This window comes from Hyperolius riggenbachi, chromosome 5 (genome assembly GCF_040937935.1).
Source record: "Hyperolius riggenbachi isolate aHypRig1 chromosome 5, aHypRig1.pri, whole genome shotgun sequence".
Classification (NCBI taxonomy): Eukaryota; Metazoa; Chordata; class Amphibia; order Anura; family Hyperoliidae; genus Hyperolius; species Hyperolius riggenbachi.
Genome location: NC_090650.1, coordinates 415516295 through 415541572, shown reverse-complemented (window position 1 = coordinate 415541572; position 25278 = coordinate 415516295). Strand labels below are relative to the sequence as shown.

The window sequence follows — 25278 nt, the reverse complement described above, 5'->3', positions numbered from 1 at the left end:
TGAGGTAATAATATTACTGTAATAATTGATTAATACTTAAATCTGCTCTTTGGACTGAAACTAAAACAAAAGTACCTAAAAATATCTCAGTGAACCCTCGTGAATGGCAATAACTCATAGGCCACCGAATCTATGAAACGGAGGTTATTAGGTAATAAGAGGAGTTACTCATTAATCTCATCCATCCAATAAAACTGGACTCTGAGAACCCGCGGCTGACACAGCAGCAGCACCCGAGCGGACAGCGTCACAGAGGCCAGCATGGGCAACTTTCATGTGAGATCCTCATTCATTGTTATTCATTAGGACTTGCTAATGATTATTAATCTTCTTTTATAGGTGCCCCTTAACTGTACAATTTTTCCTTCAAATCCGATCTTTCAATGCACTGTTTATAATCGAATTGTATAGAAAATTACGCCGTTTGTGATATGATTCTAAGATTGAATGAAAAAAGGAAAAATGGTCGATCCAAAAATTGGATTTTATGATCGAATTGGAATGTAAAACCTTCTTAAATCATTCTGTTAATGAGAACAATTGATAATTGCCATTTCGATTGGTTACGAACCTTCAAATCATGTTGAAAGTCTGATGAGAAACTTGTACCGTTAATGGGCACCTTAACAGCGATGAACGAAAATGCTGGTATTATTTTTGCATTCAATTCAGTGAAAATTATGTGAAATTCTACTTTCCAATGAAAATGCCTTAGAAAATCATATTGTTATAAGTTCATGATTTTCTCTTTTTTTTTTAAATGTGCAATATTTTTTTTTGTTCCTCTTTTTTTTTTTTTTTTTTTTGCATTTTTCCATGCTTTAATATGCTCTTAACTCGTAAATGACAATTTGCAGTTTGGGCAAAAACTCACATTGCAAAAATATAAAGTATCTTCGCAAATATAAATTTGAAATTGAAAAATAGCATTTTTGATGCGAAAATCAGGGATGGTCGTAGGCAGCCAACTTTGCTATGCTGGATCTACGCGTATTTTTACGCAAATACGCTTCGCAATCTACGGCTCCGAAATCAGCCACTTCGCTACGTTAGCATACCGTAGACTACGCATTAAAATACGCAAGCTTCACGTATTGCGTAGCGTAGTTGATGCGACCGCTTATGCCCTTATGCGGAAACATTTCCGCCATAATCTGCTAACTATACGCATACACAAACTAATATAAGCATACATTCCAACATCCAATGCGGAATTGTATGCGTATAAAGGGCAATAAAATTTCTGCGCATGCGCAATGACCCATATAAATGCAGTTACCGCACGCGTAGTTGACTTCGCAATACATACGTCAACTACGCGTAGTGGGCGAAGTTACGCATAGCAGGACTACGACTATGTGGAAATGCGTAAGTGTAGTTCTTAAACTTCGCCTACGAACTACGATGCGTAGTTGCGTACTACGATGCGTAGATTCGCTCTGGCGTAGTTTACGAGCAACCCTGGCGAAAATGGCTCTGGAGAAAATTTGCAGGGATCTCAACTCTTTATATTTCTGCGCATAATATCATCATATATCTATAACCAATTTTACTCAGTTATTTGCGATTGGCTCATTTAAGGCAAAAGTGTAAAAGGAGAAAAAATAAGATACTTACTTGGTAGATAGATGCCCCTGAATTATCTGTCCACACATGTCAATCTTCAGCCCACGGGCCTAATCTGGCCCTCAGAGCCATTAAATTTGGCCCTTAAATGGTTTCCCCACTTTGCATTCTGTTTGGCCCACTCTATACCACCAGGGAAGCTATATTGGAAGTGAAGCCCTAGATCACCAGGGAAGCCATATGGGGGAGGTAAGGAACTGTATAGGGGAGGATGGGGGACACTAGACCCCAGGGAATGGTATAGGGGAGGATGAGGGCCTCTAGATACTAGGAAACTGTTTTGGGGAGGGTGGGGGCCTCTAGATACCAGGGAACTGTATAGGGGAGAGTGGATCACTAGTAGACACCAGGGAACTGTATAGGGGTTAGAGGGGGGGGGGGGGGGGGGGGCATTAGAAACCTGGGAACTTCATAGGGGAGGAAAGTGACCAGTAGACTTTGAGGATGGCCAATTTCAGCCCATTTGAATTTGCGTTTGACACTCCTGCTCTAGAGGCTTCCCACATCCTTCTCCAGAGGACTGCTGGGACCACACTCCCGTCCGTGGACAAGCATGGTCACACTGTGCAGGCGCAGGATGTCTCGTGCCTGCACAGCAACACAGAGCACCGCAGGCACAGGCTTTTCCTACGAGCCAGAGCAGCTCCATGCTACAATGCAGGTGCCAGGCGTCCTCTGTCTGCGCAGTGCAGCCACGCTCGTTCATGGATGGAAGCGTGTCAGACGCACTCTACAACAAGGCCCTTTATCGAAGAGATTCAGGGGTCCCAGTTCTGGATTGGTGGAGGCGAGGGGGACGGGGGAAGCTTTTAGATTATCCAGAGGCTTCCCTCTACTTTTTTCCTGACATTTTAACCCTTAGACAATAGGGCCCATAGGCAATTAACTTTTTCTCTTGAGTTTGCTCCTAAGTGAAATTTTCAAAACTGTATCAATAAAATTCTCTTTAAACCAGCGCAGCAAGCAAGAAAATACGCAAAATAATTTTGATAGTACTTTTCCACCTACTTTTGGTACTTTTCCAATTGCAAGAAAAGTTATCCTAAATCTATATATATAAAATCGGATGTGTGTGTGTGTGTGTGTGTGTGTGTGTGTGTGTGTGTATGTGCCGCGATCACTCGAAAACGGCTTGACCGATTTGAATGAAACTTAGTACGCAGATCCCTTACTACCTGGGATGATATGTTCTGGGGGTCTCGCGTCCCCCCTGCACACGTGGGCGGAGCTACAAACAGCAAATCAGATTTCACCCATTCAAGTCAATGGAAAAAATGGAAAAGGCTGCCATTCTCGCAGTATTCAAGCCAGAGTCCCCACACTTGGCACAGTGGGTCACTTGGTGACCGAAGTTACAAATACAGGAAAAGTGGGCGGAGCATAAAACAGCCAATCAAATTTCAGCCATTCATTTTAAATGGGAAAATATAAACTGCAGCCATTCTTAGACTGTTAATCACAGAGTTCTCAAACTTGCCATAGTTGGTCACTGGGTGAATGCGATTAAGATTGAAGAAAGTGGGTGGAGCCTACAACAGCCAATCAAAATTCACCTATTGATTTTCAAGGGGAATATTTAAACTGCTGCCATTCTTACACTTTTAACGACAGAGGCTTCAAACTTGCTACAGTGAGTCATTGGGTGACTGAGGTTCAAATTCACTAAAGGGGCGGGGCCACAAATAGCCAATCAGATTTCCTTGCTGGATAAACTGCTTCCATTCACACATTTGTGATGCCAGGAACCTGAAAGCTCACAAACTTGGTCATTGAGTGACTGTGTGTCCAGGTTACAAAAAGTGGGCGGAGCCAAAAACAAAATTTACTGGGAAAATGTAAACTGCAGCCATTCTTACACCATTAATGGCAGAGTTCTCAAACTTTGCACAGTTGGTCACTGGGTGAATGAGATTACGATTTTGGAAGGTGGGTGGAGCCTACAACAGCCAATAAAAATTCACCTTTTGATTTTCAAAGGGAATATTTAAGCTGCTACCATTCTCTTATACTGTTAATAGCAGATGCCTCAAACCTGGTACAATTGGTCACTGGAATTCAGAAAGGGGGCGGAGCCACAAACAGCCAGATTTGTTTATTTTTCAATGGGAATATACAAAGTATTGATACCAAGGACCCCAAAGCTGATAAACTTGATAATTGAGTGACTGTATGTCAAGGTTAGAAAAAGTGTGCGGTGCCAACAACTAATTTTTTTACATGGCAGGGTTCCCAAATTTGACACAATTGGCCACTGGGTGACTGGGATGAATATTCAGAAATGTGGGTGGAGCCTACAACAGCCAATCAAAATGTACCTATTGATTTTCAAGGGGAATATTAACATAGCTACCATTCTTACACTGTTAATGGCAGAGGCCTCAACCCTGATACAGTCAGTCATTGGGTGACTGGGGTCCAAATTCACTAAAGGGGTGGAGCCACAAACAGCCAATCAGATTTGTTAGATTGATTTCAGCCATTCTGTTATTGGCAGGGTTCTCAAACTTGACACATTTGGCCACTGGGTGACTGGGACTAATATTCAGGAAAGTGGGTGGAGCCTACAGCAGCCAATCAAAATTCACCTTTTGATTTTCAAGGGGAATATTTACATTGCTGCCATTCATACACTCTTAATGGTAGAGGTCTCAAATCTGGTACAGTCAGTCACTGGGAGACTGGGGTTTAAATTCTGAAAAGGGACTGGGCCAAATACAGCCAATCAGATGTGTTTAATTTCAATGGTAAAATGCAACTTATTGATGACAAGAACCCAAAGCTCATAAAAATGGTCATTGAGTGACTGTATGTCAAGATTACAAATAGTGGGTGGAGCCAAAAACAACTAACTTTTTTCATGGGAAAATGTAAACAGCAGCTTTTCTTACACTGTTATTGGCAGGGTTCTCAAACTTTGCACAGTTGGTCACTGGGTGACTAGGATTAATATTTGGAAAAGTAGGTGGGGCCTACAAGAGCCAATCAAAATCCACCTATTGATTTTCAAGGGGAATATTGAAACTGCAGTCATTCTTACACTGTTAATGGCAGAGGCCTCAAACCTGGTGCAGTTGGTCGTTAAGTGTCTGGGGTTTAAATTCAGTAAAGGGGTGGAGCCACAAACAGCCAGATTTCTTTGCTGGATAAACTGCTTCCATTCACACAATTTTGATGCCAGGAACCCAAAAGCTCACAAACTTGGTCATTGACTGACTGTGTGTCCAGGTTACAAAAAGTGGGTGGAGTTAAAAACAGATTTTTCTGGGAAATTGTAAACTGCAGCCTTTCTTCCCTGTTAATGGCAGGGTTCTCAAACTTAGCACAGCTGGTTACTGGGTGACTGGGATTAATATTCAGAAAAGTGGGTGGACTGGAGCCTAAAAATGCCAATCAGAAATTACATGTCGCTTTTCAAGGAGAATATTAAAATTGCTGCAATTCTTGCACTGTTAATGGCACAAGCCTCTAACCTGGTACAGTTGGTAATTGGGTCACTGGGGTTCAAATTCAGAAAAGGGGACAGAGCCACAAACAGTAAATCAGATTTCTTTCATTTCATGGGAAAATACAAATTATTGATGCCAAGGACCCGAAAGCTCACAAACTTGGTCTCTGATTGACTGTGTGTCCATATTACAAACAGTGGGCGGAGCCAAAACCAAATTTCACTGGGAAAATGTAAACTGCAGCCATTTTTACACTGTTTATGGCAGGGTTCCCAAACCTTGCCTGGATTAATATTCAGGGAGGTGGGTGGAGCCTATAATAGCCAATCAAAATTCACCTGTTGATGTTCAAGTGGAATATTTAAATTGCTGCCATTTTTACACTGTTAATAGCAGAGGCCTCAAACCTGCTACAGTTGGTCATTGGGTGACTGGGGTTCAAATGCTGGAGAGGGGTGGAGCCAGAAACAGCCAATCTGATTTGTTTAATTTCTATTGGAATATACAAATTATTGATGCCAAGGAGCCCAAAGCTCACAAACTTGGTCATTTAGTGTTTGTGCGTTAGGGTTAGAAAGTGGGCGGAGCCAACACCAGTCAAATACATACCCGGGCAACGCCGGGTCATCAGTGGGTGGAGACAAATACAAATTTCACTGGGAAAATGTAAACTGCAGCCATTCTTACACTGTTAATGGCAGGGTTTTTAAACTTTGCACAGTTGGTCACTGGGTGACTGGGATTAATATTCAGAAAAGTGGGTGGAGCCTACAAAAGTGAATCAAGCTTCACCTATTGCTTTTCAAGGGGAATATTTAATTGCTGCCATTCTTGCACTGTTAATGGCACAGGCCTCAAACCTGGTACAGTTGGTTATCGGGTGACTGGGGTTCAAATTCAGAAAAGGGGGTGGTGCCAGAAACAGCCACTCAGATTTTTTTCCTTTCAATGCAAATTATTCTTACCAAAGACCGCAAAGCTCACAAACTTGGTCAGTGAGTAATTGTGTGTTAGGGTTAGAAAAAGTATGCAGAGCCAACACCAGCCAAATACATACCCGGGCAACGCCGGGCAATCAGCTAGTAGAAGATGAAAAATTATCTCCTAGGAGAAAACTCAGGAGAAAAAGTTAATTGCATATGGGCCTCGGTGTTCTGTTTTCGCATCCATTTGCCATCGACGTATGAAGGCATTTAAAGAAAAAAAACTACTTCCACCTACAGCGGATGTCTATAGACGGTTTTGTGTCCCCGTATTACTGTGCCACAAACATCTAATAGGCGTTTAATACAAAGTTTTGGCTCAGTGACAACTTTCTACTTTCCTTGAAATCCCACTAATATTATAAATATGAAAGTTTGGATGTTTGAATGTTTGTTACTCGATCACGCAACAATGGATGAACGGATTTGAATGAAATTTGGCACACACATAGTACATCACCTGGAATAACATACAGGATACTTTTTATCCCCATAACCAACAAGTGGACGGAGACAAATACAAATTTCCCTGGGAAAATGTAAACCACATCCAATTTTACACTGTTAATTGCAGGGTTCTCAAACTTTGCGCAGTTGGTCACTGGGTGAATGAATTAATATTAAAAAAGTGGGTGGAGCCTACAAAAGCCAATCAAAATTCACCTATTAATTTTCGAGGGGAATATTTAATTACTGCCATTCTTTCACTGTTAACCTCCTGAGCGTTACGCCACTCAGGAAGTTTTGCTCAGTTTTGTCCCCAGGGTTAATTCATGTGATCAAATGGCTGTAAAAGCTTTAACTAGCACTAGGCTAGCTAGTATAGGTTGCCGCCCCCTCCCCGATACATTACCCAGCCTGGATCCAGTGATCGCGCAGCCTCCCCTGCACAGCTCCAGTCTTCACTATGGGGAGTATCGCACATGACGTCATGCGCAAACCCGATCCTCCCCATAGTGAAGACCGGAGCTGCGCCGATCACAGGCTGGGTAATGTATTGAGGGGGGATCAGCAGCGATCGGGTGGTGCCGGACACCTGTACTAGCTAGCCTAGGGCTAGCTAAAGGTTTTGCAGCCATTTGATCATATTAACTAAGCATGGGGGACTCCTGAGGCCAGCGTACGGTATGCCCGACACAGTGTCGGGCACACCGCTAAGGAGGTTAATGGCACAAGCCTCAAACCTGGTACAGTTGGTCATTGGGAGACTGGGATTCAAATTTAGTAAAGGGGTGGAGCCACAAACAGCCAATCAGATTTGTTTCATTTCAATGCAAATTATTGAAGCCAAAGACAGCAAAGTTCACAAACTTGGTCATTGAGTAATTGAGTAATTGTGTGTTAGGGTTAGAAAAAGTGGGCGCAGCCAACACCAGCCAAATACATACCCGGGCATTCCATAAATTATTCATTGTTTACAGATAGTTAAATGTGTACATGAATTAAGTCGCCGGGAGATTTGTACCCCGGGTAAAGCCAAAAAAGTCTCACCTTGCTCTTGCAAAAGTCCCAGCGGCGTTAATTACTATCCCCCCTCCAGGCCGCCATGGACTCAGGTGTAAGACGTAATGCAGCCAAGTTTTTATCGGAACTTGGGCTCCGTCTCTTGACGATGCCCAAATTACTGACTGAGCCCCAATATAACCGGAATGCACATTATGGCTTATGGAGGCACTTGGTGCGCCCAAATGTACAGCGCCGGTTTTGCCTGACTCAAGTTAAATACCCATACATGAATAGTTCAAACTTTAGAATATGTAATCTGCTATGCAGAAATGGTCTTCCTCAAACATGGATTTCCTGCACAGAATGTTGGGGAACGAGCACCACATTACCAGTAGTGATGGTCATTGTCTAGGAGAACGCGTGGAGAAACATGTGATCAGTTTGGTCAGGTGATAGATATGTAAGTCTCTGATTTGCTACTAATGATCATGTGCTAAAGCAGGATGTGATTGCAGAGAATCAGAGCTTTACAAATCTATCAGCTGATCTAACAAATCAGGTATTTGGGGAAACAGAAGTCCTGCAGGCAGAGCACTGTTTCCGGTGTCTGGAAGCTAAGGTCGGATTTATACTTTTTGTGCCGCTAGGCCAAGTATGTTATGTGTATGTTCCCATTTCATGTGCAGCATTGCCCCTTCCCATTCCATGTGCAGCCCCCTCTTCCATGTCTATCACCATGTACAGCAGCCCCTCCCATTCCATGTGCAGCCCCCTCTTCCATGTGTAGCATCCATGTACAGCAGCCCCTCCCATTCCATGTGCAGCCCCCTCTTCCATGTGTAGCATCCATGTACAGCAGCCCCTCCCATTCCATGTGCAGCCCCCTCTTCCATGTGTATCACCCATGTACTGTAGCCCCTCCCATTCCATGTGCAGCAACCTCTTCCATGTGTATCACCCATGTACAGCAGGCCCTCTCTTTTTTGAACAGCTGTCTTGGGGATCACATTCCCTTTTTTCATGTGTTGCTCCACACTTTCAGCCTCCTCATTCATATGTGGAACCCTTCTTTCATGTTCAGGTGCCCCTTTGAGCAGCGGCGCCCAAGGCGCAGGCCTTTGTGGCCTTTCCAGAAATCCAGCCCTGCAGGAAGCAGGTCTGATTTGAAATTCCTGGCAGTTCGGAAAAGTCATGCATAGTTGCAAAGCGAAATAGAATGCCCATTATAGCCATTTTTTTTTATTTTTTTTTTTACAAAAAAAAAGTATTAGATAACAGTGAAAAAGTTTTATCAATGTTTTAAACCAGAGTGGCACTTAATGTGGAGGAAGGAAGAAGGAACCAGCTGAGGGAATTTTAGATCTTGACATTTGGCTCAGAAGTGATCTCAAAAGTGCAGGGTTCATTTGTACCATTTACTGCCTAACTACCAGATTACAGTTGCTGTATATATCTGTATACACCAGAGGAGACAGGAGGTGATGGTACTGGATGCTTCCCAGGCTGGGAACTGATACAAAGCTTGTACAATAATATCTGTGCTCACGGTGAGGAAGATTCCACCACAAAAGGGAGGGGGGGGGGGGGGAGCCGGGCATGTAGGAATCCAAATCAAAGCTTTCATTATACCATCGCAGGGTTAAAAGCACAAGACAGACATAAGTCGGAAAGCAGCGGGGCTAGGTACTGTTAGAGATTTAACAACATTATTACCTTAAATTGCAGTATAGTAAAACAACCACAAGATGTCACTGTGTTTAAAATGTGATGATGATCTTTATGGCATTGTTATTTCCAGTATTCATTCTCCATGTTCCTTTCTGTTCTAAGTAAGCGGAATTTGTGTATGATATATACCTGCATGTTTATCTTCAGTAAAGAGTTCTAACTTGATATACTGGGTGCCTATCTGCGTCTACAGACCACTCTGCTGCATCAGGTACAAGCAGCAGCCTTACAGCCATTTTGCGCTGTAAACTGCTTTGTCAGAGTCCCTCTCTGCAAGCGCACTACTGCGCACGCTGCAATAAGGGGAAGGGGTAGAGGAAGACACAAAGGCTTTAGAAGAGTCTGTCAGCAATATGGGCTGGGGGCGGGGCGACAATAGTTTGAGGTGAGGGCTCTTTCACATCAGAGCTTGCGTTGGAGAACGCTCAAAGCATACGTTTTGTTGTATGCGTTTTAATGTGTTTTGGTATGCGTTGCACTGCAGTGAGTGTGCGTTTTTAATCCGTTTTCAATGCGTTACAGCACATAGAAAAACGCAGGTAATTTTTTTTTCTTTTAGTTTTCAACTTTCTACATTGTTCCTCTGTTGCATTCTGGGACTGATTGCCTGCGTTAACGGATTAAAAATGCGCATAGTGTGCATTTTACATTGACTAACATTGTAACGCATAAAGCTAGCGTCGGCTGAAAAACTGCGCCTGGGTGCAGTGCAACGCAACGCACAAAAAGGCTGCGTTATATGTGAAAGCTAAAATGAAAGTCTATGGACTTTAATTTCACCTTGGGTAACGCAGACTTTACCCTTTGCGTTGAAACGCAGAAAATCTGCCCTAATGTGAAAGAGTCCCCGTCCATGACTCACAGATCATTTAGGGGTTTTTGAGAACTGTGATGTCCAACTTTGGGGCAGGAAAGGCGAGAGTAGGGATACAGTTGTCTTTCTAGAAGCCCTGCATAGAGGGCATTGCAATAGTCCAGCTGTGAGGTGATGAAGATGTGAACAAGCGTTGGAAGATCCTCTATTTTCACTAGCCACTGCGCATCCTCAGGGCCGGATTTGTACTTTCCAGCGCCCTAGGCCGGCTGTCACCAACCCCCCCCCCCCCCCTCCCCATTCTGTCCAATTCAGACTAGTTTGAATGGGCCCTCCTCTGTTTTGCTGCTTTGCCCTGTTCAACAAAGAGGCAGTGCATGCTCTATCCACTCCATGTAATTTTGCTCTCCCGTCTGCATGCACAGCAGGCGATCGTGTTCTGGGCTTGCATACTTCAGAAATGATGCTCATGTATGAGTAGCACTTGTCAAGTACACATACCCATAACACTCCCTCGGCTCCTGTGCACATGCATACAGGAGTGCAAAATCACAGGGAGCCCCAGTGGACAGCGCTGCTTCTTTGTCCTCTGTGCTACTTGCTGCCGTCAGAGCCACAAATAGGGGACAGTGTAGCACAATGTAGAGAAGCCCATCCAAACCAGAGAGCAGGTAAGTAGAAGGATCCGACACTACACACACTGGCATAGATGTAGTGTAATGCTATATACACATGATGCAATTTTCTGACAGATTTACTGTCAGGTCGATTATTTCCATCATGTTTGATCTGATTTCAATTTTTCGATCAATTTGCTGTTCACTTCTATGAAAAATCATTCAGAAAATTAATTGGACAGCAGATCGGACATGTTGGAAATAGTCGATCTGACAGTAAATCTGTCAGAAAATTGCATTGTGTGTACCCAGCATAAGCTCAGGTGTACTTTACACAGTGACAATTTAGCACTTAAGATAGATCTTAAAATCAGTCAGCAGGAAGTTTTGTATCAGAATAACACTTTTTATTGGCTAACCAAAAGAAAAACAGTGAGCCTTTGGCTAATGAGCCATAGAAGATGTTAGGGCACACAGCTATATATATACAGTCAGCAGGAGATGCATTGATTGTTTTGTAAACGTAAATAAATGTAACACAGTTGTCATTCTGTTTCAAAACATCCTACTTTCATTGATGGCTAACACAGTACTTTGCTGGCAAAAAAAAAAGGCAGAAAAAAGAGTTAAACTCACACAAAGAATGTTGTTGTCATTCTCTAGGAGGAAAAAAAAGCCATAAAATTAACAGATCTGAGGTCTTTAACAGCACTGACCTACTAGTAATAAACCATCAGTCAGGGAGAGGGGAGAGCTGCTAATTCCTGCCCGTGAATGCGTACTGCATGAAAAAAACTAATCGGAACTCAAGAGTTCTGCTACTTGAGCCCATATATTTTTCTTCTCACAGCAGATTGTTTGTCCCCTGTCATCATACAGGTGACAGCAGATGCTGACTGGCATAACACACACTTTGCACAAGTGAGAGAGATGCAGGGATCTCTGGAATTCAGGCAGACCAAAGCAAAGTAGGAGAGGTGATTTACTTTGACATGTGACCTCTTATCTCTCCAAGTCCTGCGCCCTGCTGATTTTTATCGCCCTAGGCCGTGGCCTCTGTGACCTTCCCAGAAATCCGGCCCTGCGCATCCTGCGAGACGCACGACGGTACTTCCTCTTCTGCGAATACGTAGCAAAATCCTAGAGGCCGTGCCATGCACAGCTATGGGATTCGCTGCCACTCACATTAAAAATGACAGCAATGCTGGCCGAATCTCTATGGCAAGCAATTAAGCCGGCAGCTCCATTATCCCCTATGGCAGAGTTTCCCCCATGTGATTAGCCTGTGGGTAAAACTCTGCGGATTCGGACCGTTTTCTGCTCTAGTGGAAACGGGTAGTGAAGGAATGAGGTGCTTAATTTTTGCAATATTCCTTAGGTGCAAGAAGGAATGTTTCACAACAGCTGAAAACTAATATTTGTCATGCTTCACACACACACTGAAACAAGTTAATACGTTTGTTATCGTTTTGGCATCAAGGTGTAAAACACTCCTTGTACGGATATGAGTCACCCTCCCAAATCGGAGCCCTGCCTGTTATGTGGGTACAAAGGTGCAAGTCCCGCCTTGTCAGGTGACTCCAGGGGGAACCCTCCTGAGATGCAGCCTGCACTTTGGTGAGAGTTCCCTGCACTGTAGGTCAGGCTGTATCTGGCTGATGTGAGGAAACTTCCAATCTTGGCATAAAATCTCTTCTATCAAAAGAAACCATTATTTAGATTGTGTGGTTGGACCCTTACATAGTTACATAGTTACATAGTTATTTTGGTTGAAAAAAGACATACGTCCATCGAGTTCAACCAGTGTAAAGTACAACACCAGCCTGCTCCCTCACATATCCCTGTTGATCCAGAGGAAGGCGAAAAAACCCTTACAAGGCATGGTCCAATTAGCCCCTAAAGGGAAAAATTCCTTCCCGACTCCAGATGGCAATCAGATAAAATCCCTGGATCAACATCATTAGGCATTACCTAGTAATTGTAGCCATGGATGTCTTTCAACGCAAGGAAAGCATCTAAGCCCCCTTTAAATGCAGGTATAGAGTTTGCCATAACGACTTCCTGTGGCAATGCATTCCACATCTTAATCACTCTTACTGTAAAGAACCCTTTCCTAAATAAATGGCTAAAACATTTTTCCTCCATGCGCAGATCATGTCCTCTAGTCCTTTGAGAAGGCCTAGGGACAAAAAGCTCATCCGCCAAGGTATTATATTGCCCTCTGATGTATTTATACATGTTAATTAGATCCCCTCTAAGGCGTCTTTTCTCTAGACTAAATAAACCCAGTTTATCTAACCTTTCTCGATAAGTGAGACCTTCCATCCCACGCATCAATTTTGTTGCTCGTCTCTGCACCTGCTCTAAAACTGCAAAATCTTTTTTGTAATGTGGTGCCCAGAACTGAATTCCATATTCCAGATGTGGCCTTACTAGAGAGTTAAACAGGGGCAATATTATGCTAGCATCTCGAGTTTTTATTTCCCTTTTAATGCATCCCAAAATTTTGTTAGCTTTAGCTGCAGCTGCTTGGCATTGAGTACGATTATTTAACTTGTTGTCAATGAGTACTCCTAAGTCCTTCTCCAAGTTTGATGTCCCCAACTGTATCCCATTTATTTTGTATGGTGCTAGACCATTAGTACGTCCAAAATGCATGACCTTACATTTGTCAACATTGAATTTCATCTGCCATGTATGTGCCCATATAGCCATCCTATCCAGATCCTGTTGCAATATGACACTATCTTCCTGAGAGTTAATGATTCTGCACAATTTTGTATCATCTGCAAAAATAGCAACATTGCTCACTACTGCATCTACTAGGTCATTAATAAATAAATTGAAGAGCACTGGACCCAGAACAGACCCCTGTGGGACCCCACTGCTAACAGTCTCCCATTTTGAGTATGATCCATTGACCACAACTCTTTGTTTTCTGTCCATTAGCCAGTTCCCTATCCATGAACACAGACTCTTCCCCAGTCCTTGCATCCTCAACTTTTGCACCAGACTTTTGTGGGGAACAGTGTCGAAGGCCTTTGCAAAGTCCAAGTATATCACATCTACAGCATTCCCAATATCCATATTAGCATTCACTACCTCATAAAAGCTGAGCATGTTAGTCAAACAGGACCTGGAACTTCCCATTGTGTGCGCTCCTGATGTGCTTACAATTGCGCATTAGCACTGTGATCCTGAAGACTGTAACACCATCAATTTAGCAATATAAACTGAAAATTCAATCAGATTTCTCTCTTGAATAAAAAAAAAAGTTAGATTTTTCTATACAACTGATTATCCAAGTGCAATACAATCAAATATTTTTATTGTATTGTGTGTGGCCAAAGAGAATCTGTAAGGGAAAAAAATGGCCCTATGGGGTACTTATCATCTCATGAGGGGAAAGCCTCTGGATCCTAATATGGGTCCCCCCGTCCTTCTGTGTAGCCCCGATCCAGTGCTGGCTTCCCAAAATATCCGCCGACAAGCTTGTTGGTGGATGCGCGCACAGTAGCGCCTGCAGCACGCAGCAATATTTACCTTATGGATCCAGCGCAGGTGCAGTACTAGTTTCCCCCTCGGGCTCCGGCAGAAATAGAAAGCCATTCAGTTCTGCTTTACCATGCAAGCGTGAGACGCCTGTTCAGTACAGCAGATCCTATTGAGTTCTGCTATTTCTGCCGGAGCCCGAGGGGGAAACTAGTACTGTGTCTGCGCTGGATCCCTAAGGTAAATATTGCCGCGTGCTGCAGCAGGCACTACTGTGCGCGCATCCACCAACAAGCTTGTCGGCGGATATTTTGGGGAGCCAGCACTGGATCGGGGCTACACAAGAGGAAGGGGGAAGCCTCATTAGGATCCAGAGGTTTCCCCCTCTCGAGGTAAGTACCCCCCAGAGGCTTTTTTTTTTCTTACAGGTTCTCTTTGTTCTCTTTAAGTGAGATTGGACCCAGAGCGGGACAAGGTCCTCCAGCACCCAAGGCTGAGACACCAAAGTGCGCCCCTCCATCCCTCCCACCCCAGCCATCATACACTGAAGCGAGAATAAATCTTGCTTCAAAGCTCATATTCAGCAGGGGCATGTGTGCCCCTGCTAAACCGCCGCTAAACGGGGGTCCCTTACCTCACAAATCCCCTCCGTGCAGCGGGGGATCTCTTCGGCATAGAGGCAGGGCTAACCGCCGCAGCCCTGCCTCACGCGCGTCGGTCAGTGCGTATCTCCGCCTCTCCCCCGCCCCTCTCAGTCTTCCTTCACTGAGAGGAGCGGGGGAGAGGCGGCGATGCGCCGCTGATAGACGGCGCTGAGAGGCAGGGCTGCGTCTATTCAGCCCTGCCTCAAGAGCAGCAAAATCTACGACCAAGTTGGTCGTAGATTTTGCAGGGGGGGATTTGGGGGGTAAGGGACCCCCGTTTAGCCACGGGATAGCGGCGTTTTAGCAGGGGCACACGTGCCCCTGCTAACTATGATCTCTGAAGCGAGATTTATTCTCGCTTCAGTGTCTCTTTAATCTCTAGTTATCTGGCTTGCAGTCACTGCCATGTATCCCCTTTTCTTATTTCTCTCTGCTTCAAACACAATAGGGGAATGATAGCTGAGTGAGATGTGCGTCCCCTCCTACATAGTCATGATAATTAATAATCAGCTAATTACGATTACACAAAATCCCACGTACATTTCCGCATTTACACCTATACGTAATTACGATTTGTAAATTAAATTGATATTGCGGTCATTCGTATTTTTGCCTAGAATTTTGCGTAATTTCATGTCTACTTTGTCGGTGAATTGCAAAGCCCCCATACATGATGCTATTGACACCAAAATTGCTACATATGTTAAGGAGAAGAGTGGGTACAAGTCAAAACAATCGATTTTTAAAAAATGCAAACAGTTGAAAACAGTTGAAAAAAAACGCAAACTAAATGAAAACAGTTTAAAAACCATTTTTTCTTTGCATTTTTAAAATTGATTTTCTCAAAAACTACAAGGTGTTTTTGAAAAATTATTTTAACTTGTACCCAATATTCTCCTTAACATATGTAGCAATTTTGGTGGCAATAACATGTAGGGGGGCTTTGCTATTGACTGCTAAAGTTGGCACAAAATGACGTAAAATTGCACGAAAAATGAGCGAAAGGATGAACTATTACTATTACATATGAAAGGAATTACAGTTTTCTCTGAAATTTCGCATTACGATTACGATGCAAAATTACGATGCAAAATTACAAATTTCAATGCAAAATTTCACATGTGCGAAATTTCGGTCCACCACTACACCTACACTGCGCCCCGAGGCTGAAGCCTCTCTCGCCTCTGCCTCGGCCCGGCCCTGATTGGAGCGGATTCATTGTGAGATCCAGGGGCGTAACAATAGACCCTGCAAGGGATGCAGCCGCAGGGGGTGCCCAGAAGCCACAGGGGGCCCTGACCTGAGAGACTGACAACAAAGGGCAAGGAGAGAAAAAGCTTTCTGCTCTCTGCACAATTGTTCTAATGACTGCATCTGCACAGCCACTGATAATGAATCATACAAGGTTTTGTAGACAAAGATTTGTAGACTGTCCCTATTAAGTGTGCAGGGGAAGGGGCCCCATCTAAAGTTTTTCAGGGGGGCCCAGTGATTTCTAGTTACACCCCCTGGTGAGATCAAATTTGAAAATGTTGCTTCTTCATCCCTATATGTAAGCACTAGAACCTAGGTTCTCAACGTGTGGTACTTGTACCCGAGGGGGTGCTTCTGATGGTTCCAGGGGGTTTCTCGGGCTTGATATACTTGACCAAGAATAACAAACGTAGAGTTTTAGAAAATGATAAATGCTATTTAAACAACACCAGATTAGTGTTTTAGCGAATTAAAAGCAATCTATATATATAATAGAGTAAGTGCCTCAACCTTCAAGCAAGAAGAAGAAGTAGTGCCCTGCCCCCAGGGCCGGTCCAAGCAAGAAGAAGGGGCTGGTCCAAGCAAGAAGAAGAAGTAGTGTCATATCAAACCAAGGGCAAAGAGGGATAATTTGCATATTCAGTAGCAGTGCATTGTGGGTAACCACACATTTTCACTTATAGCTGAATTATTGCAGATTTGCTTCTATTTTAAGAAGGAAAATTACACCAAGCTTTGCTTTTTTTAGTAGGAGGGCTTTTTGGTCCCTTTTATCCCCCTATACATTCTTAGTAATTTGGGTCACCCTGAGCTGCTTGGTTACTCTGTTGTACTGGTCCAAGCCCTATCTCATACAGCCATATCAATCTCTGCTGTGAACTGATGAGGACTAAAAGTCTGAAATAGGCGGTCACATTTGGTTTTGATATGACTGTGTAAAATTTAAAGTTATAGGGCCTGATTCACAAAATGGTGCAAACTGTTAAGCATGGGTGTGCTAAACAGTTAGCACGTGAAGTGCCATTTGTGGACTTTTGTGCGTGGAAAGTGCTGTGAATCGCGCAAAAGACCGCAATCGCGGACTTTTGCGTGTGTAAAGTACCGCGATTTGTGGCAAATTGCGCGCGGAAAAGACCATGCAAAAGACCGCAATCACGCAAATCGCAGCACTTTGTGCGCGCAAAAGTCCGCGAACGGCACTTCACGTGCTAACTGTTTAGCACAACCGTGCTAAACAGTTTGCACCGCTTTGTGAATCCGGCCCATAGGCTTGCTTGACTTACCAAGAGTGAAAAGGAATAGTTTGCATATTTAGTAGCGGTGCATTGTGGGTAACCACAAATGTTCACTTATAGCTGAATTATTGCAGATTTTCTTCTGTTTTAAGAAGCCAAATTACACCAAGCTTTGATTTTTTTTAGTAGAAGGTCTTTTTGGTTCCTTTTATCCCCCTATACATTCCGAGTGGTTTGGGTCACCCTGAGCTGCTTGGTTACTCTGTTGTACTGGTCCAAGCCCCATCTCATACTGCCATATCAATCTCTGCTATGTACTGATGAGGACCAAAAGTCTGAAACAGGCTGTCACATGTGGGTTTGATATAGCTGTGTAAAATTTAAAGCTATAAGCTTGCTATACACCAGTGCAATATGGTAGAAAGTAGAGGATGCCTAGGCATCTGTTACCCCCACTGCTATGTACCTGCATTTTCCCCCACCGGAATAAAGGGATTTTTAAAGAAGCGGTGCCTCCTCCTCTACTTTCTACCATATTGGATTTCAAACTGCGTTCTGGACGTGCACGCTTTGGTTCCCATCGCCGGTGTGTCTGCCCTGCTACATTTGGTGCCAGGTACTGTGTCTCTCTCTCCACTCCATGCTATACACCAGTGGTTCTGGATGCTTGCTTGGATTACTAAGGTTGAAAAGGGATAAATTGCATATTTAAAAATGTTCACTTATAGCTGAATTATTGCAGATTTCCTTCTGTTTTAAAAAGGCAAATTACACCAATACAGTGGGGAGCATTGCAGGAAGTGACAACAGTGGATCGCACGCTGGAACACGGAAGAGGTGAGGCATCCCCGCCCGCTGCCTCTTACTAATAGTGGCGGCTGCTACTGTGCTTAAGCAGGAGGGGAGCGCACATGGGGGACACAGGTGAGGCAGGGGGGTTCCTGCTGAGCTTAAGCTGCAGGGAGAATGCACATGGGGGACCCAGGTGAGGGGGGGGGTTCCTGCTGAGCTTAAGCTGGAGGGGGAGTGCACATGGGGGACCCAGGTGAGGGAGGGGGGTCCTGCTGAGCTTAAGCTGGAGGGGGAGTGCACATGGGGGACCCAGGTGAGGGAGGGGGGTCCTGCTGAGCTTAAGCTGGAGGGGGAGTGCACATGGGGGACCCAGGTGAGGGAGGGGGGGTTCCTGCTGAGCTTAAGCTGGAGGGGGAGTGCACATGGGGGACCCAGGTGAGGGAGGGGGGTCCTGCTGAGCTTAAGCAGGAGGGGGAGTGCACATGGGGGACCCAGGTGAGGGAGGGGGGTCCTGCTGAGCTTAAGCAGGAGGGGGAGCGCACATGGGGGACCCAGGTGAGGAAGGGGGGGTTCCTGCTGAGCTTAAGCTGGAGGGGGAGCACACATGGGGGACCCAGTTGAGGGGGGGGTCCGACCCCCCTCCCCGCCACTGTGCCCAATACCCCCTTCCTGCCCTCTACCCCCTTATGCGGCGTATGATACGCTGCGGGTCGGCTAGTAGTAAATGCTTGGAAATGGTTTAGAACGAATTATCATTTACTACAATTAAATATATATTTGTGATAATGTTTACTATGCTAGGGGGTACTTGGTGGTCAGCGTTGCGTAATATGTTGGCGCTTTATAAATACAATAAATAAATAAATAAATAAAAATAATAAATACTGTACAGGGTTTTAAAAGGGGTACATACCAATGAAATGTTGAAAAACACGGGATTAGAAGAAAAGGAAGCTTTTGTAAAGGAGAAACTACGTAACTTGGTTTTCAATGGGAATTTCCGTACATCCACAACAAGGACATATAATGCCATCATGGGAGTATTAAAGGTTATTCATTATTATCTTCTAGATAAAAAAAAATGATTGTTATCTCATTAAAGGCAGAAGTTATTTTTGCTCATGTTAATAACAATTCTACATACTTCGATCCTGCCCTTTTATAGTTTGCAGACTTCCTGTAAATACTCTGTACAGTCGTACACTCTTCAACACCGCCTGCTGGCCACTAAGGCTTGTGCAAGTCTTCATTTGATAAGTTTCTCAGGGTTAAGAGTCAAGCGGTACGCAACTGAAAAATTCAGTGTTAAAGGAACACTATCAAACCAAGTGTTATACAATGACAATGTACAAATAATGTCTAAGTAGCAGTGTAAACATTTTCTTACTTTTCATGTTAAATATCAGAGGCAAAAGCTGTAATTCATTGTGTGTAGATTTTGTAGATTTTAGCTATGTTTGGAATGTCTCATTTGCAAAGGTATGAATCTCAGTCTCAGTCTGACATGCTAAGAACAATGTAATATTGAAGCTGAGTTATATGAAAAGCCTGTCAGCTGTCAGGTTTCACACACACAATTACAAATGTTTATAGTAGAAAAACACAGCTCTACCTTTCAACCAAATCAGAGGTGCAGGAAGCCAGGTTGCAGGATTTGTAGTATGGATAGGATGAAGTCCACACACTCCCAGGTTTAGAAAAGTCCAAAAGGTTTTTATTTAGGAAACACATATACAGCAAAATCGGCTGACATGTTTTGGATCAAATGTCCTTATGCATAGCCAGCGTAACAAAAGGAGATGCAACCCCTACCCCCACGGGGGGGCCCTGGGCCGCCCTAGGGCCCGCTCAGGGACTTTTTGGGGGCAGGAGGGGTCGCAACATAAGAGGAGAGCGTGGACGCACATCGGAGGGGAGGGGGGACACTCCCCCCTCACCTCAGCCTCTCCTCTCAGTGCTCCTTTCCTGCAATCATTAGTGGCAGCGGGCGGTGGCAGGCTGGACACATACCTCCATTGCGCCGGAGGTTTTCAATCAGTAAGTGCTTCATGTTACTTCCTGTGTAAATAGGAAGTAGCATGAAGCTCTTAGAGATCAGATACCTCCGGCGCGATGGAGGTTTTGTCTCCAGCCTGCCACTGCCCGCTGCCACTAATAATTGCAGGAGGGGGAGCGCTGAGAGGAGAGCCCGAGGTGAGGGGGGAATCTCCCCCTTCCCTGCCGATGTGCGGCCACGCTCTCCTCTTATGTTGCAACTATCCTGCCCTCAAAAAGGCACTGAGTGGGCCCGGGGGGAGGGGGTTGCGGGATTTTTTTTTTTGCAGGGGGCCCGGGGATTTCTAGTTACGCCCCTGGCCTTATGGTAAGGCTATGAGTAAGGACACTTGATCCAAAATATGTCAGCCGATTTTGCTGTATCTGTGATTCCTAAATGAAAACCTTTTGGACATTTTTAAACCTGGGAGTGTGCGAACTTCATCCTATCCATACTACAAATGTTTATGTTGCACATAAGAAACATTTCCTCTGCTCTCTGCAGAGAGCTCAGTCAGAGCTCTCTGCACACACAGGGTTAACAGATGAAGTGTGAGGGAATTCCCCTTCCCCTCATGGTCCACTCTGCATCAGATTTGCTGTCAGAAAAGTGTGAAAGGAATTAGACAACAGTAAACAAAGAGATAAGTATTTAAATGTATACACCAGTACTTAACAGCACTTTCCAAACATTTCCTATCTTAACTGAAAAAAAAACCATGTTAATCGATATTGTTCCTTTAACCAGGTTCATACGGATGGAGAGGAGGTACCCAAAGAATAGAAATTTAAAATATAGAAGTTATATTCTAGTTTGCCAAATGTCTATACAGTAGTCAGTAGCCCCATAAGACCCATATCTAGAGGGATAATAAACCACCCTGAAGTGATATGTGACATCATGATATAAACATAGGTACATGTGGTACTAGCCAAACTAAAAAATTATTTGTTCTCCAGAGCAGCAAGTGTTAACCACTTTCGGTTCTGGTGTTTTTTCCCCTTAAGGTTCCTGACAATTTTAGCATTTCAGCTGTGTTGCCGTTGATACAGCAATAACTTTTATAATACGTATGCCATCAAAATGATGCATATTTATATATATATATATATATATATATATATATATATATATATATATATATATATATATATATACCAAGGGGTGAGCAGCACAAGCCAAATTTTATGCAATTCTATGCTAAGCATGCACGCAGCACTGGAGGTCCCCAGACTCCATAAGAAATATATAAATACAGAGGGGCTGCAGCACACAACAGGAAAACAGGGACAGGAGTTCTTGGTTACGCTTTAACGCGTTTAAAGAGAGTCTGAAGCGAGAATAAATCTCGCTTCAGACCTCATAGATAGCAGGGGCACATGTGCCCCTGCTAAACCGCCGCTATCCCGCGTCTTAACGGGGGTCCCTTCACCCCCAAATTCCCCTCCGTGCAGCGGGGGAGCGCTTCTTGGTTGGGGCAGGGCTAACCGCCGCAGCCCTGCCCCACGCGCGTCTGTCAGACGCGTATCTCCGCCTCTCCCCCGCCCCTCTCAGTCTTCCTTCACTGAGAGGGGCGGGGGAGAGGCGGCGATGCGCGGCTGATAGACGCGACTGGAGGCAGTGCTGCAGCCGTTAGCCCTGCCTCCAGGAGCGACCAAGTCTGTGACCAAGTGTCGCAGTGGGGGTTTGGGGGTGAAGGGACCCCCGTTTAGCGTGACCCTGCTAACTACGAGCTCTGAAGCGAGATTTATTCTCGCTTCAGAGTCTCTTTAAGCTCACCAACTGCACCAAAGTGTCCCCAATCTGGTGAGTCCTACTCTACCATGCAAAATGCCAGTTTTATAAGCAGTCTAGTGAGAACTAATCCAAAAACCCAAGAGTCAACTAAATGGGAAATTAAAAACAACTCACCTTTCACTAGCTACCAAATGAACTCTCTGAACATGTGCAATGCACTCATTTATATACTTAAGTATATAAATTAGTGCATTGCACATGTTCAGAGAGTTCTTGGATTTTTGGATTAGTTCCCACTAGACTGCTTATAAAAACTGGTATTTTGCAACAGTTATACAGTGCTGGGTCTCCGAACTGTTAAAGAGGAACTCCAGTAAAAATAACGTAATAAAAAAGTGCTTCATTTTTACAATAATTAAGTCAGTGTTTCCCATTGTAAAAGCTTTCCTCTCCCTGATATACATTCTGACATTTACCACATGGCGACACCTTACTGCTGGCAGGTGAGGTCTGTGGAAAGAGATGATGCATTTTTGGCACTTGGACACAGCTGTACACAGCTATTTTCCACAATGGAATGAGGTTCACAGACAGGAAACTGTTAGAACCATGGTCCTGACATCACACTGTGGGAGGGGTTTCACCACAATATCCGTCATACAGCACCCCCTGATGATCTGTTTGTGAAAAGGAATAGATTTCTCATGTAAAAGGGGGTATCAGCTACTGATTGAGATGAAGTTCAATTCTTGGTCACGCTTTCTCTTTAACCTAGTAATCACATTCGAATGCTACTTGCTGGCAGCCATTACAGGTGTCCTCAAATCTTAACACCGAGTATAGGTGACACGACGGGGTTAATTGGTTAGGTAGGTGTTAAAACTTCAATACGGAAAGATTTTTTTTCCCATTGTATTAGGTTTCCCACGCTGTAGCTCCGGCCCAATTGCATGCACGCCACGCCAGTGTAATTGTGTAGTTACGTGGAGGAAGTCTTTGCTCAACACTTTGATTTTACTTTGATTTTATTCAGCAACAGCGCCCCTAGCAGCAGCTATGTTTTCCTATGTCCAACACTGGGCCTGATTTGAAAAATACCAGAGTCGAACATAACGCGGCATAGGATTGGAAAGGGTTAATGCCTAAGAGTATTGTTTTTTTTCTTTATATAGACTATCTACGGACAATATAATCATCCAGATACAAGCTATAGTTTGGCCACCCTCAAGACGCTCATTAGATAGTTATACAACGTTCTGCTCTGTTCCATATTAAAAAAAAAAAGAATTTGTTGAAAAAAATTGCTTAAACAAAGTGAGCTTGTTATTCAATGTGTGGTTGATCACTGAGAGAGACCAGGACCTAGTGGATGCTGGCCGCCAACAAATCTTATGAAAAAGGCCAGGTGGCCAGTGGCTATGGGGGGTGGGCCAAAGTTGATGTCTTGCCTAAGACCCTATTTTACCGTAATCCATCTCTGGATGACAGCTCGGCGCCCTTACAACTAGTTTTCCATTAGACCCAGCAAAACATTTATATTTGACCCAGTGAGGTTTCTCCTCCCATATGAATTTGTTTACATGAGATGGCTAAGATAATTCATCTTTTCTGAAGGCTTTTATTGGAAGTGCCCTAACTAGAGAATTAGGGGTAAAAGCTTCAAAGCATGTAAGTTCCAGTGACTGAGCCAGAAGAATGAAGCCTCTTTTATAGAATGTTTAGGACTTTATTTGTCTTGTCCTGGATCTCCAGGTCTCCAGCCCAGCACTGTCATAGGAATATTCCACTAAATCTATTGCCTTAAAGTGGATCCGAGGTGAACTTTTACACATTGCATAATTGTGTTCCTTTCCTATTGTTTATAGGGCATTCATCAAGCCAAATACTTTTTTTGTTTTGTTTTAATACTCTAATTCCCTACAAACTAAAAAAGACACGCCCACAGGTTTTCAGAGAGCCTTGGCGGTGGCAAGGGCTCATGGGAGCTCAGTCTGGGCAGGAGGAGGGGGAGGTGTTACTAGCCAATGATTTCAGAGGCAGAGGGGAGGAGGGAGGAGGAGAGGGGATTATGCTGATGGCTCAAGATACAGATACGCCTGCCTCAGTGTAATGTTTACAAACAACATGGCTGCTGTCATTGTATCACAGGAATAAATAATCACATTCTATTAAAGCTGTTTGCAGCTAGATATGCTTTGTAAACCATCTGAACTTTAGATAAGATATATAGACAAGTTACTTGTTATAGTTAGTTTTTCATCTCGGATCCGCTTTAAAGTGGAAATAAACTCAGAATTTCCTCTCTGCTGTAAAGGATTAGCCACAGCATGATAACCTTTATGGAAAAAAAAATCTTTATAACAATTTATGGAATTACTAAAGAAAATCAACGTTTAACTGTTTCACTTTGCAGGGAGCACTGAAAGGGTTAAGCCTCAGTGTTTACTGTATGGGGAGATCTGCCTAGACAGTGCTCTCCTGTAGTCTATTGATGCAAACAAAGAGCAAAGAGAAGTTAATTTCTTCAGCAACTATATGTGGAATAAACACTTTTCATTGTGTGCTGTGCAAGAGTTCAGGTCCACTTTGCAGTAAGAGTATAAGTGGTCTTTACTTGTCTTAAATATTTTATATGAATTCCAGGGGCGTTGCTAGGATCCTAAGAGATCCGGGGCACTTTTGGGCACTCCAGCGAAAACATTTACATGAACTAAACAGCATTCTAAGTAGGCCTGCCCAGCAAAATATTGGATGAAGCCCCCCTCTCGATAAATGCAGAAAAAAAATAAAATGCAGTATGTAACATAAATAGGCAGTGTCACTTAAACATATGACATGCTGGGTGCTGTGTGGTGCCATGCAAGGTACTGTGTTATCACTATGGGGCATGCTGGGTGTTGTGGTGACATGCTGGAAGCTGTGGTGCCTGGAGCCTCCATAGGGAGCATGCATTGTTCTGAGTAGCTCAGCAGGAGGGACTACTCATTTCCTCCATCCACTCTCCAAGTCTGGAAACATCCTCTGTAGCTGACGATTGTCCCCCAGCGACTGAGAATGAGATTCTAGGATCTCTAGTGTCTGATTCATTCTCAGACACTACGGGAAGAAGCCTGGAAAAGAAGGTGTCTGGAGACCAAGCTGCCGGAGGTGAGTACTGCCGCCCGCTGCCCTGGGACATCCAGGGCACCCCAGAACAGCTCCGGGGCACGTGCCACTGATCATTGGGGCTAGCGATGCCACTGATGAATTCCAGCCCCCATCGTTTAAGAATGTTGTTTTGTAAGATGATTTGCATATAGAATAGTCACAAATACCTTCTGTTTTAAGAAGGCAAACTTTTGTTTTCCATAACATTTTAGTAAGAGGGCTTTTTGGTCCTTTGTAACCCCTTACGCACTCCTAGGAGTTCTGGTTCACCGTGAGCTTGCT

General features: G+C 44.0%; 1 protein-coding gene across 1 annotated transcript in view; it reads left to right on the top strand.

Moving 5' to 3' along the window:
• Positions 1-206: 206 nt before the first annotated feature.
• ANXA13 (annexin A13) overlaps positions 207-25278 on the top strand; it is a 76663-nt gene continuing 51591 nt past the window's right edge. The window contains exon 1 of the mRNA XM_068237995.1: positions 207-276. Coding sequence (XP_068094096.1) covers positions 262-276 — 15 coding nt within the window. The 5' untranslated portion in view covers positions 207-261. The remainder of the gene's footprint in view (positions 277-25278) is intronic.